General features: G+C 34.2%; 1 protein-coding gene across 5 annotated transcripts in view; it reads left to right on the top strand.

Annotated features, from left to right (window-relative positions):
• The window catches only part of SLC35A3 (solute carrier family 35 member A3), a 52,110-nt gene extending 32,939 nt beyond the window's left edge, over window positions 1-19,171 (top strand). For all 5 annotated transcript variants that reach the window (XM_061411080.1, XM_061411083.1, XM_061411082.1 and 2 more), the window contains exons 6-8: window positions 872-990; window positions 2,633-2,766; window positions 8,159-19,171. In XM_061411080.1, the coding sequence (XP_061267064.1) occupies window positions 872-990; window positions 2,633-2,766; window positions 8,159-8,249 (344 nt within the window). In that variant the 3' untranslated portion in view covers window positions 8,250-19,171. The remainder of the gene's footprint in view (window positions 1-871; window positions 991-2,632; window positions 2,767-8,158) is intronic.

The raw sequence follows: 19,171 nt of genomic DNA, 5'->3' as shown, positions 1-19,171 counted from the left end.
TATGTATCTTTAATTAAATAAACCTTATAAAAACTGCTTGTTGTTGCAAATAAAATTTTAGAAAGAACATTTCACATCCCTTTTGGTTCCTTTTTCATCGTGGAATACTTTGATTAGTTGTGACTTTATTTAGAAATTTGCTTTACCATGCACTCTTTGCGTATGTTACCAGAGAATTTCCCCTAAAGAGGTGACTCCTGTAGTATAACCATTTCTTTATTCATAGTTTAGGATTGCTCCAGGAAATCTTAGTTCCAGTAGTCATAAGGGATAAGTCTACCATAAGCTCTGTGGTAGAAGTAAGGGATTCAGCAGTGAACAAGACACATTTCCTTCTCTCACTGAGCTGACTTTTCCCTAATGGTGAGACTTCAGTAACAACCTTCTGATGTTGCCTGTGGCTGACTGTTTCTTTTCTAACTTTTTGGATATTACTTATCATACATCCAAAATTTCTAATTAAAAAAAAATGCCATACCACATACCTGAGTTATTATATCTGCATATATGAATGTGAATATATGAAAATGTAGATCTAGCAATAGGAAGATACAATGAAATATACAAAAGTGCACATTTTACAAATATTTGAATGGGGTATCCATACAGTCCTGTAATGTATACACTCTATTTTTTCAGTGCCCCAAAGCTGGTAATCTGTTCTGTTTTACATTCCCATGTCTTTTTCTTAGTCATAATATAGTACTAAGTATATTTTTTCTAAGTTTATATAATTATACCACTAAAAAAACTTTTAATCAAATTTTATCAAAATGGAAAAGTTTAAAATTATTGGTAATGTTAATGGAAAAATCTCTCTCCTGACAAACCAAAGGACATATAACATAGACTTTACTTTTTTTTTTTTAAGGTTTCTTTGGGAGTATATTTGGATTAATGGGTGTATATGTTTATGATGGAGAACTGGTATCAAAGAATGGGTTTTTTCAGGGATATAACCAACTGACCTGGATAGTTGTTGTTCTTCAGGTAAAGCATTTAAATTCTTGTATTTATGCTAGTAAGTTTTATTTTAACATAGAAAATCAAAATAGCTATGATGTACTGATAGGAGGAAAAAGGGCTTCTCCTGTTAGTACTCTCATTATATCTAGTTTATTCAGGGAAGTTAAAATAGGACTGATCTAAATGCCGTAATGTAAACTTTATGGTATTTAAATTTAACATAATGAAAATGCAAGATTAAGAATAATAAAAGAGTTAAAGCTGAGGACAAATATAACTTTTAATTTTTCTACAGTTCTAATCATTTCACAGGAAGTCTAAAGTCAGTTCATTCAAGCTCAAGAAGCAGATCTAGATATTTAAATCTGTAACAGTTTAAAAGTTTAATATTCATTACATATTGGAGTATCCCTATCAAATAACCTCAGTTTATAACTTGAAATTATTCAAGGGTTGAGTAATTTCATCTTCAAAAAATACTTAAGTACTCTGGAGGAAACAAAAATGAAGATACAAGTCTCTGCCTTCACAGCCTTTCTCTAGAGATATTTGAAGCTGAAAGTCCCTTAGGGAAGATGGGTGAGAAGGTAGCAAAGGGTAACTGTGTTTTGAAAGCAGGAAGGATACTTCTATTTTTAAGATAAGAGAAAAGGAGATAGGGATAAGTGAAAATTCGGAGAAAATTTGAGAAAGATTTTATGATGGCTTTTATCCTGTTGAGGAGGAAAGCCCTCTTTCCTTAAGAAGGGACTACAGACTTGAGAAGAATTTAAAAGGTTTGGTACAGCTGGTATGAGGGAGAAAATAGAAGAATGAGAGCACTGCCAAGAAATAACAGGACTCAAACATCTATTTATAGTGAGCTCATTGGCATAATTTGTGACTTTCTCTCTTAAAGCTTTTACCATTTGAAGAGGTGCAATGAAAGTGGGTAACTCAGATTTGGGAGTTGATACGTAGAGTTTGGTGAAATGAAATGAGTCATGTCTGACTCTTTGCGACTCCATAGACTGTAGCCCACCAGGCTCCTCTGTCCATGGAATTCTCCAGGCAAGAGTACTAGAGTGGGTTGCCATTCCCTTCTCCAGGGTTTAGTAGAAAACAAAACTATGAGATATGGTAAAACCATTATTTAAGTAGCTACAATTTGGAATTTGAGAGGGATTTGGCAGAAAGTTCTTTCTATACTCTTAAAGAGAATGATTAAAGTGCTTCAGGAAGAGTACTCTGACAGCAATTTGAAAGGTAGATTAGAATGGGAAGAAACTTGAGGAAGAAAGCCAAGTTAGGCAATTAAAAGGCTAGTAAAATATCAAGTTACATTTTATTTTTAATCAAAAATAATATTTCACTAATCAGAGTATTCAATCTTCCCACATTTGTCTGAAGAATTGATGTTTAATTACTAAATTGGATAAGGATAGATATTTTATTCATAATATGGTCAAACTCCATTATAACAAACTGCAGATTCTTCTGGTAGTTATTTTATCCGATACCTTTTGAAATAGAGAGTCTATTGAACAAAACCTAGATGCTCATATGTTACAAAATGTTTAATAAAAATCACTTATTTAATGGAATCAGATTATAGGACAAAAAAGTATTTTGAAAAGCAGTTTTATATGTGTCTATTTTTAAAAATAATCTTTTAAAACTTCTGCAGGCACTGGGAGGCCTTGTAATAGCTGCTGTTATTAAGTATGCGGATAACATTTTGAAAGGATTTGCAACCTCTTTGTCCATAATATTATCAACACTAATATCTTATTTTTGGCTACAAGATTTTGTACCAACCAGGTAGTGTATTCTTTTCTATTTCTTTAGATCTTATTTAGAAAAATGAGTCTTTCATATGATCTGATCTGAAAAATTTTGTTCTATTACAGCTTTTAAAGAAATATAGTAAGATTCATTTAACTACCTTTTTAAAAGGGTTTCAAATTAAATGCATGAAAGTCTAACACTAGACAGTTTTTTATACAGTTTGGCTGGCCAGAATTTCCCCAGTAGATCTGAATGGTGGTCTTTCCCCCAAGGTTAAAAGTCATATTTTTAAAAATTATTAAGTCATATAAAGTCATTTTAAGAATTTATATAGCTTAAGCCAGGAAAGGAGGTGACATTCTTGAAGAAGATAATTTGTTTATAAGATAATTTGAGTCACCTTTGAAAAGGTGGCTCATGAGAAAGTTCTTTAGGGAGAAAAATAGTCTAGAGAATTGCAAAAAGAATGATGGGTGAAGCAGGAGACCCAGGACTGTGCAGTGTCATGGATACCAAGAGAGAAGACAGAGTGAGGATTAATAAAGTATAACATATAACATAAAGTTATATTTGGTCTACAATTATTAACTTGTAATCCCAGGGTACTGAGATTATATTTTAATGGCTTCTAGGATACCATCCTTAGTTTCCTGTAATTTCACTCCCTCTTCATCTTCTCATTTTCTAAACTTTGGAATACTGTCTTCATTTGTCTTTGGGCTTATATCTGCTCTCACTTCCTTGGTGATCTTTATTCTCATGAATTTAAATACTGTTTATAGGCTAATAACTTCAAATTTAAATTTGAACTCCAGGCCTTTATATATAATTGTCCATTTGTCTATTTTCTCTTCGGTGTCTACTAGATAACTCATTCCCCATCTCTGTCAGGGTTCTCAATTTGTTGTACATACCTTCATTCTTTCAATTGCTTAGGCCTTTTAACTTAGGAACACAATTTATCCTTCTTTGAAGGCAGAGTCTATAGATATGGACATAGATAGTTTTATAAGAGAATGAAATGTATGAAAATTTTTGTTTTCTCAGTGAAGTCATCCTTCTCTTTACTCTCCTCTCACATGTCATTCTAAAACAGAGACAAATCCTATTAACGCTTCCTTTTTTATATTGCCAGAGTCTGACTGTTTCTTACAACCTCTAATGCTATCACCATGATCCAAGTCACCCTCATTTATCATCTAGATTAAGGAAATAGGCTCCTGACTTGCCTCCTTGCTTCTTCACCTATGTCTCTGAATTTTCCCCATTCAGTAACCAGAATGATTATTTTCAAAATCAGTGTACTCAGGAACCTTCTGATTGCTTCCCATGTCACTCAAAAGTTGTCACCATCAGTGGCCTCTTTGGTTTGGCTTTTATCTATCTTTCTATCCTCATCTGACATTACTTACCTCTTGTTTGCCTTTTTTTTTTTCTTTTTCTTTTAACCTTTTTGCTATGGGCTCTGATTTGCCCTTTATTCTTCTTGGAATACTCATCCCCTACATATTCACATGGCATACTCCCTCATGTCTTCAGATCTTAGCTCCAACATCCCTTTATCAAGAGATGTCTCTAAAAAAAGAGCAACCCCTCTTTCAACATTCTTTCCTTCTGTCTTCCAAAGTCTTATCACCATCTGATAAGTAAGCAAGGCCAGAACTTGGCATATAATAGATACTCTGATTGTTGAATGAATGTTTAAGATCTTAAAATTTTAAGAGTTAGTAAAATTCGTTTGTGTTAGTAAGAGTAACATAGGATTATGGGTGGAATATGGTAGTAGAAAAATGTAATATGCTTGTTATATTTTTATGTTGAACATTTATCGTTTGGTTCTTCTCTAGAAACTTGAACAGTAGGACTGGGACATGTGTGTTGAAATCTGTAATTTTTCTGAGGCATGAATTTAAAAGTGTTGCTGTTTTTAGCTTGGTTTGGAAATGAATTACTTACTAGTGAGACTAATAATTAGCACCTCTATCTTAACGATGTTTTATTCCCTACCTAAACTACCTAAGGGCTTCCCAGGTGGCTCAGCGATAAAGAATCTGCCTGCAATGTAGGAGACATGGATTCAGTCCCTGGGTCGGAAGATCCCATGGAGAAGGAAATGGCAGCTCTCTCCAGTATTCTTGCCTGGGAAATCCCTTAGATAGAGGACCCTAAGGGCTACAGTCCATGCATGGGGTCTAAAAAGAGACAGACATGACTTAGTGACTAAATACAACATTAAATTCCCTACCTATTAAATGGGGGAAATTACATGCTTTAATATTATTTGAGAATGTTTAGTACTTGTAGATTTTAAGGGTAACTTAAAAAGGCATACCTTAAAAAAAATTAAAACCTCATATAAGGCCAAGGTGATAACTTTAAATCTTTGAATCATGCAGGGAATAAAATAAGTAAATGAACAAGTAAACAAGCAGAGGAACAAAAGAGTTTTTTTAGTAAGGTGCTTACTTGTATGTGTAAATCCGTGTTTCTGAGGGAGCATGTAGAGTATGTTGGGATGAAGATAAAAGGAGAAAAGACAATGATACTGTTATTATTGAATGAATGAATGTTTTGAGAATATGCATAGGACACCAAGTTAGATGGAGGAGACAGGTTATTTTTCCTAAAATAGATAGCTAAGCCTTCCATCTTTATGTATTTTTACTTTTGTGGAAAACTTCCATTATCTAATAAATGCAAAGATCTATATTCTGAATGTAATAATATATTTTCCTTTGTTATCCCCATTTCACCTACTGAAACAGTTTTTTGGTTTCTCAGTACTACCCTTGAGCCCTGTACCTGCCTTTCTGATTCTTCTTTTGGTAACCTGTCAGTTCTCACTCACTTTCTTATCCATCTTATCTACTGTCATGTCTTAACCTGTCCTCTCTATGAAGAAGTCCCAACTTCACCTTAACTGTAAATTCCTATTTTCAGCTGGCTGCTGGACATCTCTACTGATATCATATCACCAGTATTCCCTTTCCTGTTTTTAGGTGCTCATTTTTTGCTTATTGGTGTTACCATCCTTATATTTAGACTTGCTTATTCTTTTATTTGGAGAAGGCAATGGCACCCCACTCCAGTACTTTTGCCTAGAAAATACCATGGACGGAGGAGCCTGGTAGGCTGCAGTCCATGGGGTCGCTAGAGTTGAACACAATTGAACGACTTCACTTTCACTTTTCACTTTCATGCATTGGAGAAGGAAATGGCAACCCACTCCAGTGTTCTTGCCTGGAGAATCCCAGGGACAGGGAAGCCTGGTGGGCTGCGGTCTATGAGGTAGCACAGAGTCAGACACGACTGAAGCAACTTAGCAGCAGCAGCATTCTTTTATCAAAAATTTATTGTTTCCACTATGTGTCTGTCAGTGTACTAGAAGATCCTAGAGAAATAGGAATGCATGAATAAGATATGATTTTCTATCTTCAAGGAGGTCTCAGTGATCGGAGAAACAGAATAAATTATAACTATGATCAATGCAGCAATGGAAGTACATATACAATCCATTAGAAAGAGGGGGTGCAAATCCTTTAAGTGTTAAATTCTGGCAGCTTCTTCCTTAAAATTTTTTTCTCTCAAAACCATCTAAAAATAGCTGGATTGGGAAAGCAGGGGTTTCCTGATAGTAATAGATATTCTAGTAGATCCTGTTAGAGATATCATAGAATGGATTCCTAGAAAGTGGATCAGACAACTTTCCAACTGAGCATGTGATTTTATACAATTCCAGGTTTCTGGAAAGCTAGGAAAAGCTCATTATGATTGACCAAGAAAGTGCTCAGTCAGAGTCTAAGTAGTTAACCAAATATTCCTGTGGTAGTAATTTTCTTTAGGATACATTGTAGGAAGTATTATGTTCTCTTAATTGTCTACATATACCTGTATTCAAGGCTTTTGAAAAGTTGCCCATCTGCAGCAAGTCAACACTAGACGTATCATAACAGGTAGTGACTAAGCTCCCTATATATGCTAGGTTCTTAGAATATAATGATGAGTGAGGAACACATGGTTGAACAGAGGAGCAGAATGTAAATATCATATTATTTACTATAGTGTGATAAAGTGTCACCATAGAGTAACTTTGCTTGGGGAAGTTAGTCTTAGAGACTTTAGACCTGAGTTGTTATCAATAAGCAGTTTTCTTGGGAGGGACATTGCAGGCAGAGGAATAACATCTACAAAGACAGTGTCCCGAAAGGCATGTTGTGTTCCCTGGAGGGGGTTGGGTGGAGTGTGGGAGATAAGACTGCAAGGACTGTATTATGAAGGGCCTTTAAATCATAACTGTTAATAAAACTATAAAAACAAGACTAATTCATATCCCTGTAACAGCACTTCAAAGAATATACACGTTAAAAGTTAAGATTGATATTCTAGTTTATATTCAGTTTAAGTTCCAGTACCAGTTTCTATTCATTTCTAGTTTATAATAAGGTATATTATATATATGTGGATAGATGAAGAAAAAAACAAGTCTTCTTGCACTTAATCTAATTTCCTTTTTTAAAGCATCCTATAAAAACTGATCTTCCTTGTAGCTCAGATAGTAAAGAATCTGCTTGCAATGCAGGAGACCCGGGTTCAGTCCCTGAGTTGGCAAGATCCTCCAGAGAAGGGAATGGCAGTCCACTCCAGTATTCTTGCCTGGAGAATACCATGGACAGAGGAGCCTGGTGGGCTTCAGTCTGTGGGGTTGCAAATGGTCAGACATGAATGAGCAACTAACACTACTACTGTAAAAATTAGTCCTGAGTTTTATTTATTAATACCTTTGACTTTAAACTGAACTTTGGTTTGAAAAGAGTGCAGTTTTCCCTGCATATTTTCAAATTTTGTTAAAAAATCGAAATCTGTTAGTCTTCAATGTATTATAGGCAAAAAGCATACTAAATTGAAATACTTTATATACACATACATGTCTAACGGAATAACTGCTGTATACCCCAAACTAACAAAACATTATAAATTAACTACAGTTTTTAAAAAAGGTTTTAAAAAAAGATGAAACACAACATTTTATACATACTTATTTTGGGAGACTACAGTATATATAGCACAGTGGATGGAAGTGCAGGTTTGGCTCTAGAGTCAGACATATCCAAGTTTGAATCCCATTTTCTGCTTCAAGCTGTGGGACTTTAAGACAATTTTTTAAATTCTCTAAACCTGTTTCTTCTTATATTAACAAATGAGGGCAATGCTAGTCCTTCTTCATAAAGTTGTTTGAGAACTAAATGAGATAATGCATGTAAAACACCCAGCTGAATATCTGGAACCTAGTAGCCACTTAGTATTTGTTAGCCATGTTACTGGAGCATTTTTTCCCAAATTATATTTGTGTTTTATAGTAAAGAAATATAATTTGTGTTGTTTTTAATCTGATTTTCTCTTCTTCATTTTTTCTTCATCTATTTAGTGTCTTTTTCCTTGGAGCCATCCTTGTAATAACAGCTACTTTCCTATATGGTTATGATCCCAAACCTGCAGGAAATCCCACTAAAGCATAGTGGTAACTTACCTGGTTTTTCACAGTGGTGCACTGGGAATCTCAACATTAATGCTGCACAGAGGACTTCTACAGATTCTAAGAGAAAATCATCATGCTGAATCTGATCATAATGTTCAAATGGTTTGAAAATATAAAAGTTTAAGGATAAAATATACATATATGTAACAAAATGCCTATTGCATCTAAAAATCAAAACTTGAACATTTCCAGGGATTAGAATAATTACTAGAGGAAATTTAAAATTTGAGTTTTTTAAAAGATATTATGTTTTTGATTGCTGCAGAAATATCCTATGCACTCTTTGAAACAGCACACAGCAAGTGTCAGACAACAATTTTGCAAATCATATATATTTAATTTTATTAAATGTTTTTTATCTTATTCTTTCTGTACAGATATATCAAATAACATGGATATTCAAAGTTTGAACATTATAATTATCTATAAAGCTGTGAAGAAATAGTATGATTTGAAAACCATTTTCACATATCTCAGATTTTTATATTTATACAGAAGATTACTAAACAAAGGATTGCTATATGTTGCAAATGTTCAAATGCATAAAAGTTGATAAAGTAACTTTCTGGGTCTGATCTGTCAGAGAAAAAAATTCATACTTAAATTTAATATAAAGAAATATACACATCTGTTTTGTCCATCTAAACTTTAAGATCTTTTTAGTGCTTTGAAACTGCTGAATGCAATCCATTTGTTCCTGTGCTAGATAGTAGCCAGTGACTTTTACATTAATGGAGTTTTGTTCTTTATCTCTTAATTGTATTTCTTTTCTGTAAATTGGATAAATCCTTACTATTACTTTAAAATAAATTTCTCTCTGTGTTAATTTCCATTAAAGTTTTAAAATGTAATTTAAAGGGGTTAAATACTCATTTAATAATTTAAAATAATAATTATTGTCTAATGTCTCCATTTGGAGAATTTTAAACTATCAAAGCATATACTCTACACAACTAGAGCATTTTTAGATGACCATTTTATTCACTGATCTATAACTGATGACAAAACAACCAAATATATAATAGTATAGACATGAATAAATTGAGACCAGAATGACTTAGACATTCCAGATTGCCATGATATACTTTAAATGGCACTATAACTATAAATTCAGAGTGTTCAGAAGAACTTTCTAGGCCTCTCATAAACCCACCATTCCTAGGAATGTTCTGATCAAATGTCTGAGAGAGGCAACCAAATTCTGAACTCCCTTTTTGTGACCTTACAAAAGCTGCCAAGAAAGAGCCACAACTTTGCTTTATAGTAGTGGTTTATTTTCCATTTCTTTTCCATTTGATTAGCACTGGAGTTGAGATTGCAAATTACATGAGTTATGGTTCAGGGAGAGAAAATATAGCAGAAATGATCAAATGAATTGGTGGGCACAATTACTTTCTAAAATTGAAATAGGGGTTTAATTTATTGTTGACTAGAGACAGAATTACCTATTGTGTATAGAAGTATTATACTTTATTTTTTCCTTCATGCATTATGTATTTTTAAAAAGTCTCTTGTTCTAATTGTATAAAAACTGTAAAAAATAAATATTTTTATATAATTCTAATGAATTTTGTTTAAATTTGGCTGAAAATACTATGTTACAATCTGTTGGCTAGTCTCGGCTAATTAGGACTGGCTGTGTTACTTTGCTGAGACAAACCTAGTCTCAACAAGACACAGGCCTAATATATTCCATATAGAGTTTTTTAAAATGCTTAAAATTACAAAGTATTTTTACATTAATTTGCTGGTAATTCCAAATTGGTACCAAGCAAACTTTCTGGAACTCTGACTTACATTTTTCAGTGACTACTTTTTAGAGTATTTATTAAATAACTTTACTACAATTTGAGAATGGTGTTTTTAGACTCTGACAACATTCACATTTACATTTACTACTTAATGCTAAGAGAAATCTAAAACCTGTAATGCAGAGAATTCAAGACTAAATATAAAGATTTATGTTCAGCTTACACTGAAGTGTTGGGTACTTATGTATTAATCTGGTATGCATTCATCATTAATTGTGAATTCAAGTTTAGTCTCTCCCAATTTTAACACTTCAAAAAATGATACAAGCAAATTATTGGACATCAGACATGTTAGTTATAGTGGAAATATATTTTCAGGTACCCCGAAATAACACAATTTTCAAGATTCCCTCCAAAGTTTATAAAATGTAGTCAAGAGTTTGGAGAATGGGCAAAATAGTCTAAAGTATATTCTCAAAGCAAACTTTTATTAGACAAGCATAATTTATATTTTGCTTTTCTAGTAGGTTGGAATAGAGAATTGGTTGTATAGTCTATAGTTTTTGATTCATAAAGAAATAACCATATTTGAAACAGTGGACCTGTTTCCTAGATCACATCATATGTACACATAATGCCATTTTCTTCTGTGTGTGGTGTGTGTTTTGATGACTTCCAAAAGCCTTATCATGTCAACCTTCTATAATGATGATTCCTTGATTATTTAAATTCTTATACTTTTTAAAGTTTACATTTATCTGTCAACAACTTTGTTCATTTTAAAGAAACGTGCTAATGCATGGGAGAAGAGTGCCAGTTGATAGTTCTATAAAACTTTAAAACTATGGTATTTTGGAAGAAAAGCTTGAAATGCAACATATAGATGTAATCAACACAGTAATATTACCAATTCTTTAATAAGTGATTTTTAGAGAGGTCGTAGACTACTTTTACAGTGGAAAATGTAGTTTAGACATGCAAAACTTGAATGTTTACATCTATTTATATTGAATGTCACAGTTTCATAGAAGGAAAGGTGATTTGAGATTTAATCTATATTCCAAGGAGACAGAATCTGAGTGGAAACTAATAGACTTTGTGCTTAGTAGACCTAGTATAATAAGACTATTTGTAAGAACTGATAAACTTTTCCTACATATCAGATTATTAAACTTTAACATTGTCATTGTATAGTCACTCATCTGAGTTTTGTATTTAAAAACAGGGTTTAGCATCACTCATTGTATTTACGCATTCATTGTTATAATATTTAATTACATGTGAATGTATGCTCTACATGATAAAAAGTTTATAAAAGTTATTTATGCTATATTGAAAGTCATCTTAAGAATCTCCCAGATATGTAGCATATTTAAAGTACTTATAGGACCAAAGGAAAAGCACCTTTATCAAAATCTGGTCCTGTGTGCCTTGCTTTACCAAATACCTGGCTTTTCTTGAGGATATTACTGTAATTCACAATTTTGGACACATAGGCAAAATTGGGATGCTTGAAGAATAACTATAATTCAATGTTTTCATTGTTTCAACATTTGCTATTTAAATTCATTATCAGAATATTGAAATAGGTATATTGTATAAATATTAGTAAATAGAATTTATTTAAAGAAATTATGGTACCATTGCTCCATCATTGAACTTTTGAAACTTTAACAATTGTATATAACTCTCATTTTGATTTTTTTCTTATTATAAGATATAATTTACTGTGATTTTTAAAATATTTTTTAAATGACTTGGATTCCGAATTTGTCATTATATGTATTTCATTTGTTTAAAAAGATTCTTTTGGGTTTGGGGTTGTGATTTGTATATTTAAATCTTTTATGGACATAATTCAAAAGAATGTATAAATTGGTCTTTTGTTTAAATGGCTTTTTAATTGATAAATTTCTCTTTGTCATTTTTTGGTATCCAGTTATTTTCTATTCTCTAGATTTCTGAAAATAGATTATTTTCATAACTATGTAAATTTTTTGCTATATTTCCTTGTTTTCCTATTCACCTGTGTCTGACTTAACCATGAATTAGTCTTTCCATATATCAAAAATGACTCCCTGAGGCCTTTCCTACCTCTCTGGTTACCTTCCTTTTTACTGTGCTCTTCCTTTTTACTTTGCTCTAGCGTGAAAGACTGGATCTTATTTAAACTAGTTAGAATTTCTCTACCTGTATGATTATAACAGTCTAAAACTTTTTGCTTTAAACAAATTATCTCTTTTGATAGCGTCAAAATTAAGAGATTACAGTAATTGGTATATGTTTTCTTCATAATTTATTTTTTTGGCTGTGTTGCATGGCTTGCAGGATCTTAGTTCCCCAACCAGGGATCAAACCTATGCCTCCTGCAATGGAAGTGTGGAGTTCTAACTACATGAGAAGCACCAACTGAAAATCTTTATATTTGTATTGGAATACTTCTATTGAAAGTATATCAAAATTCTTGAATCCTATGCTATGCAAATATGTTTCATAATCTAAATCTTATAGATACCACTGCTATTCGGCAGATTCAGATAGTGACCAGTATTAGTAATCATAATTGTCTTTATTGTTCTTAAAGAGAATTTTTTCCAAAGCAGGATTGATTACCTACACATTCTAGAAGAGAAAATATCAGAGCAAATAAACTGACCTCAAATCCCGAAGATTTGAAATTCTACTATTGTAGAGCATCTTGGTGACTATAAATTCAGAGGTTTCCCAAATTCACCTAGGTCCAATAATTCACTGGAAAGACAGAACTCACTGAAAGCTATTATATTCACAATCATAGTTATTCCAGAGAAAGGATACAAATTAGAACCAGACAAAGGAAGAGAACACTGGACAGAGATAAGGAGGGGTCTAAATTCTAGTCATCCTTTCTAGTTGTCCATTCCTGGTGAAGCCTTGGACAATGTTGTATATATACTCCAAGCTAAAATCTGTGATACTCCATGCAGAGTACTGCCAACTGGGAAAATTCACCCATGCTTTGGTTTTCATATTTTTACCAAAGTTTTATTATTTGGCATGCTTGATTGATTCTTTGATCACATAGTTGAACTCACTCTCCAGCCCTGATCCTCCCTGGAGAACTAGCAGACCTCAGATACCAGAGTCTCATGTTAGCATAAATTAGCTTATGTAATTTGAGGAGCCCAACATGAATAATAAAGACACTTCTCCTACTGGGACCTCCTGAGGATGTAGGCCAGAACTTTTTTGGGGTAAGACCAGATTCCTTACCATTCATCACTAATATACATTTTTCTGAATTGATGAGAATGACACAAGCAATGACAATTGTTTATAGAGATTGTGCATGCTGCATGCTAAGTCTCTTCAGTCATGTCCGACTCTTGCAACCCTGTGGACTGTAGCTTACCAGGCTCCTCTGTTCGTGAGATTCTCCAGGCAAGAATACTGGAGTGGGTTGCCATGCCCTCCTCCAAGCATTCCTCCCAACCTAGCGATCGAACCTGTGTCTCTTACATCTGCAGTGGTAGGTGGGTTCTTTACCATGAGCTCCACCAGCGAAGCCCATAAAGACTTACACACATTGTCATTTTTAATTTCAGAAATTTTGTCAGATGCTTCTGAACATATGACTAAAGGGTAGAAAAACAATCAGATACAGTACTAAGTAGCACTTGTATTTTTTATTTAGTTTTCAGTTCTGATGTTTAATGACAATTTTATTAAATGTTGGGATAATTAAAAGACAAATTTAAAAATTTGTAAATTTTAACCTATGCTGTATATTTATGTACAGTTTTGAGCTAATTTTATTTATATATTTATTTTTAAGATCTAATTGGCTTTTTTGGCAATTGAATTGAACAGCATCCCATCTAGCAACTAGAAGGGTGTTTCCTGAGCTAATTTTAAATTACCATTAGGCATCACTACTCTGAGGAGGAGTTCATAGAATAAAATTGGTATCAATTGCTAGGATGGCTCATAATAGACCTTCACTGTTAACTGATAGCTCCACATTTCCAGTCATCCTTTACTGGTGTTAAGTATCAAACCTCATTAGATCTAACCAGGTTTTTTCATTTTTGCATTTATTTCTGTTTACTTATTTAGGGTCTCTGATATGTTAAAATAACTTCTTTAAAATGAACAGTAATGATATTCCTTTGAAAATAGTTTACCTGAGATATACACTTTCATCTTTTTTTTAAAATTAAACTCACTAAGGATTTAAAAGAATAATGAATGCTGTTACAGTGTTTTGGGGTAATCTGAAAATGCATTCTTGTTAAGATGTATTTTAAACATAGAGTATTAAAAGGTTTAATTAAATGTGTTAAATCAGACTTTACTTATATATTTTAAACAAAATCTGTGGGTGTGGGTTTATGTGTTTGCTGTTTCTTAAAAGACATTGTATATAAAAGAACACAATTTCTAATAATTGGGGATTTAAGTTTTCTCCTTAGGCTGAAGTTTTATTATGTTTCATTTTACTTTATTCTGCTTGGATAGTAAATACAGCCATTAAAAATTACACTAAGCGCTTTTTTCTAATATATGCAAGGTGCTTCAATACATTTTAAATATTATAACAACAGTAATGTTTCTTGGGTGATGATAGGATTACAGAAAATCAAGTGAGTTTATGCTTCATTTTATGACTTTTAAAATACTGCTATGAATTCTAAAATTTTAAGTCTCAAGCTTGCTTTGGATGTTTTATAGTCTTCCCTAAGAATCTGCCTGTCAATGCAGGAGAAGCAGGTCCGATCCCTGGGTTGGGAAAATCTCCTGGAGAGAGAAATGGCAACCCACTCCAGTATACTTGCCTGAAGAATCCCATGGACAGAAGAGCCTAGTAGGCTGCAGTCCATGGGGTCGCAAAAGAGTTGGACACAACTTACTGACTAAACAACAACACTCTCTCTCTCTCTCTCTCTCTCTCTCTCTCTCTCTCTCTATATATATATATATATATATATATACACACACACACAATGCCCCAAATTTCCATTACTTTGTATCCATTACCTTTTTGTTGTTCATCAGTCACTACTAAGTCATGTCCAACTCTGCAGCCTGGTGGACTACAGTGCACCAGGCTTCCCTGTCCTTCACCATCTCCTGGAGTTTGCTCAAATTCATGTCCATTGAGTCAGTGATGCTGATGCTATCTAACCATCTCATCCTCTGCCACTCTCTTCTTTTGCCTTCAGTCTTTCCCAGTATTGGGTCACAAAGAGTCAGACATGACTGAGCGACTTCATTTTTCCCAGCATCAGGGTCTTTTCCAATGAGTTGGCTCTTGGCATCAGGTGGCCAAAGTATAGAAGTTTCAACATCAGTCCTTCCAGTGAATATTCATGGTTGATTTCCTTTAGAATTGACTAGTTTGATCTCCTTTCTGTCCAAGGGACTCTCAAGAGTCTTCTCTAGCACCACAGTTCAAAAGCATCAATTCTTTGGCACTCAGCCTTCTTTATGGTCCAACTCTCACATCCATACATGACTACTGGAAAAACCATAGCTTTGACTATACAGGCTTTTGTCAGAAAAGTGATGTCTCTGCTTTTTAATATGCTGTCTAGGTTTGTCATAGCTTTTCTTCAAAAGAGCAAGCAAATTTTAATTTCATGGCTGCATCACCAGCCACAGTGATTTTGGAGCCCAAGAAAGTAAAATCTGTCACTGCTTCCACTTTTCACCTTTTATTTGCCATGAAGTGATGGGACCAGATGCCATGATCTTAGTTTTTTGAATGTTGAGTTTTAATACAGCTTTTTCACTCTCCTCTTTCACTTTCATCAAGAGGCTCTTTAGTTTCTCTTTGCTTTCTGTCGTTAAAGTGAAGTGAAGTTGCTCAGTCGTGACCGACTCTTTGCGACCCCATGGACTGTAGCCTACCAGGCTCCTCCGTCCATGGGATTCTCCAGGCAAGAGTACTGGAGTGGGTTGCCATTTCCTTCCCCGGGGGAATCTTCCCGACCCAAGGATCAAACCCGGGTCTCCCGCGTTCCAGGCAGACTCTAACCAGGGAAGCCCCTCTGTCATTAGAGTGGCATCAACTGCATATTTGAGGTTGTTGATATTTCTCTGGGCAATCTTGATTCCAGTTTGTGATTCACCCAGCACAGCATTTCGCACGATGTACTCTGCATATAAGTTAAATAAGTAGGGTGACAATATACAGCCTTGTCTTACTCCTTTCCCAATTTTGAACCAGTCTGTTGTTCCATATAAGGTTCTAACTGTTGCTTCTTAACTAGCATACAGGCTTCTCAGGAGGCAGATAAGGTGGTCTGGTATTCCCATCTCTTTAGGAATTTTCCACAGTTTCTTGTGATCCACAGTCAAAGGCTTTCAGGCTGTCACTAGTCAGTGAAGCAGAAGTTTTTGTGGAATTTCCTTGCTTTCTCTGATCCAGTGGATGTTGGCAATTTGATATCTCGTTTCTCTGCCTTTTCTAAAGCTAACTTGTACATCTGAAAGTTCTTTCTTCACATACTGCTGAATCCTAACTTGAAGGATTTTGAGTATAACCTTTTAGCATGTGAAATGAGTGCAAATGTACGGTAGTTGAGCATTCTTTGACATTGTGTTTCTTTGGGATTGGCATGAAAACTGACCTTTTCCAGTCCTGTGGTCACTGCTATTTTCTAAATTTGCTGACATACTGAGTGCAGCACTTTCACAGCATCATGTTTTAGGATTTTAAATAGCTCAACTGGAATTCCATCACCTCCACTAGGTTTTGAACCCCGGTATCCTGCATTGCAGGCAAATTCTTTACCATCTGAGCCACCAGTGAAGCCCTGGGTTATCTTTAGGCACTCACAAAGTAAGCATTGTTAAAGACCTTTTTTTTTTCCTATTTAAATTTTCATTCTGCTGCTGCTGCTAAGTCGATTCAGTAGTGGCCGACTCTATGCGACCCCATAGACGGAAGCCCATTAGGCTCCCCTGTCCCTGGGTTTCTCCAGGCAAGAACACTGGAGTGGGTTGCCATTTCCTTCTCCAACGCGTGAAAGTGAAAGTGAAGTCGCTCAGTCGTGTCCGACTCCTAGTGAGCCCACTCCTAGCGAGCCCGTGGACTGCAGCCTACCAGGCTCTTCCGTCCATGGAATTTGCCAGGCAAGAGTACTGGAATGGGGTGCCATTGCCTTCTCTGAAATTTTCCTCCAATTCTCATTAAAAAATAATGTTTGAGTATATAAAAGTTGAAATCATGTATGCCCATTTGCCTTCCACCTGAACTCAACAATTATTAACATTTTGCATACTAGCATTATCAGGACACTTTACTCCTAAAATAAGGACATTTTTTCTAATTAAATTCAATCCCATTGTCACACTTAAGAAATATTAAATTGATTGTACCATCTATATTCATACTCAGATATTTCCAATTGTCTCAAAAATGAACTTTTATAGGGTTTTTCTTGTGATCTATTCAATTAAGGTTCATACTTTCTATTTGATTGTCTCTTTTAGCCTGGAAGAGACTTCCTCATACCCTGATGGCTTTTTTTCCCCTGTCGTGACTTTTTGAATAATCTATTACTTGACATTATCCTTCATCTGTCTATATACTTGATTTGTTTTCTTTATTTGCATTTCCTTTGAACTGGAAGTCTATAGGTTTGATTAAATTCAGGTTAAATGTTTTTTGAAAGAGCATTTCATGGATTATCTTATAGGTTTTATATTGTATCATATCAGAAGACACGCAATTCTGGATTGTCTCATTATTGATAATTGTTCAGTTAAGATTATGATTAACAGATCTTTCCATTGTAAAGGTCATTTTTCTCCCTTTAGTAATAGTATTCTTTATGGTAATATTTTGGCACCATGAGAATGTTCTTTTTTCTAACAGCCTTTTATTTAATGTCTCTAGCATCAACTGATGATCTTAATTGAATCGTTTATCACATTGAGGTGCAAAATGGTTTAAAATTTTTAGTTCTCTAATTTTCTTTTACATTTATTAGTTTGTTCTCTATTTTAAAAAGACTATTTTCCCTCCTTCCTTTTTCCCAAAGTCCTCTCTCTCTTTTTTTCAAGATCAATGTTTTTGTTCTTCAATGTATTATAGTCAGTTACATCATAGTTCTTTTTGATGTTCCTATTGTGAGCCAGTAGCCAGTGTAAGTCACTGTAAACTAGCTTCTGTATCTTTTAGACTTGACCGCATTAGTCTTTGAATTCTTCCTTTCTTCAGGTATAACATGTCCCAGACGTGCCTCATACTCGTCATGTTCCCAACCTGGGGAATATCTATTCCTTTTCGGGGGAAATGAAATTTTAACTCCCATTTGCTTCTGGGCCATATTTCAGTGGGCATAGCTAGGAAATAACACTTTTAAGAATTCATAAATTCAAATTGATGTTTACAATTAAAATTAAGCATTACAGGCTTTTTAATTATTTTATATTTTCCTCTCTTTTCTCTTGCAGTGCAAATAATGGTTTTGAGTAAAAATGTATTTCCTTGTGCTGTATGCTGTGCTTAGTTACTCAGTTGTGTCCGACTCTTTGTGACCCCATGGACTATAGACGTCCGGGTTCCTCTGTTCATGGGATTCTCCAGGCAGGAATACTGGAATGGGTAGCCATTCCCTTCACCAGGGGAGTTTTCAACCCAGGAATTGAACCGGGGTCCCCTGCATTGCAGACAGATTCTTTACCGGCTGAGCTACCAGGGAAGCCTATAATTGCTTATATGCTTTACTTATAGCTTATGTTTCAGCACTACAATATCAGTATTACTAATGGTAAACATACAAAATAAAATTTAAGATCTCTGCAGTTCTCTGTCCTTAGAATAATAGCCCACTAAGAAAGTGTAGTCAGAGTACAGTGTTCAAAAGTTAATGGAAAGTACTCTTTTCTCTACATAGTTATGTTATCAATGTGATATAACTAATTTCATTTATGTTTGTATTCAATTTTGTATTTGTTTCAAATTTTTATGGTTTTTGAATGTGAAGCATTTACATGGCTCAAAGTTAAATTATGTAAAAAGTACACTCAGAGTAACCTAGCTGTCATGCCTGTGCTTCTACTCCATTCCTAGCCACCTCTTATAGGTAATAATTTTCATTAGTTGCTAGTTTATCTTTCCTATGTTTCTTTTAAAAAATAAATGAATGTATATATTTCTGTA

Source organism: Bos javanicus, chromosome 3 (assembly GCF_032452875.1).
Source record: "Bos javanicus breed banteng chromosome 3, ARS-OSU_banteng_1.0, whole genome shotgun sequence".
NCBI classification, from domain to species: domain Eukaryota; kingdom Metazoa; phylum Chordata; class Mammalia; order Artiodactyla; family Bovidae; genus Bos; species Bos javanicus.
The sequence above is the reverse complement of the archived record's forward strand: the minus strand, read 5'-3'. Positions and strand labels throughout refer to the sequence as shown.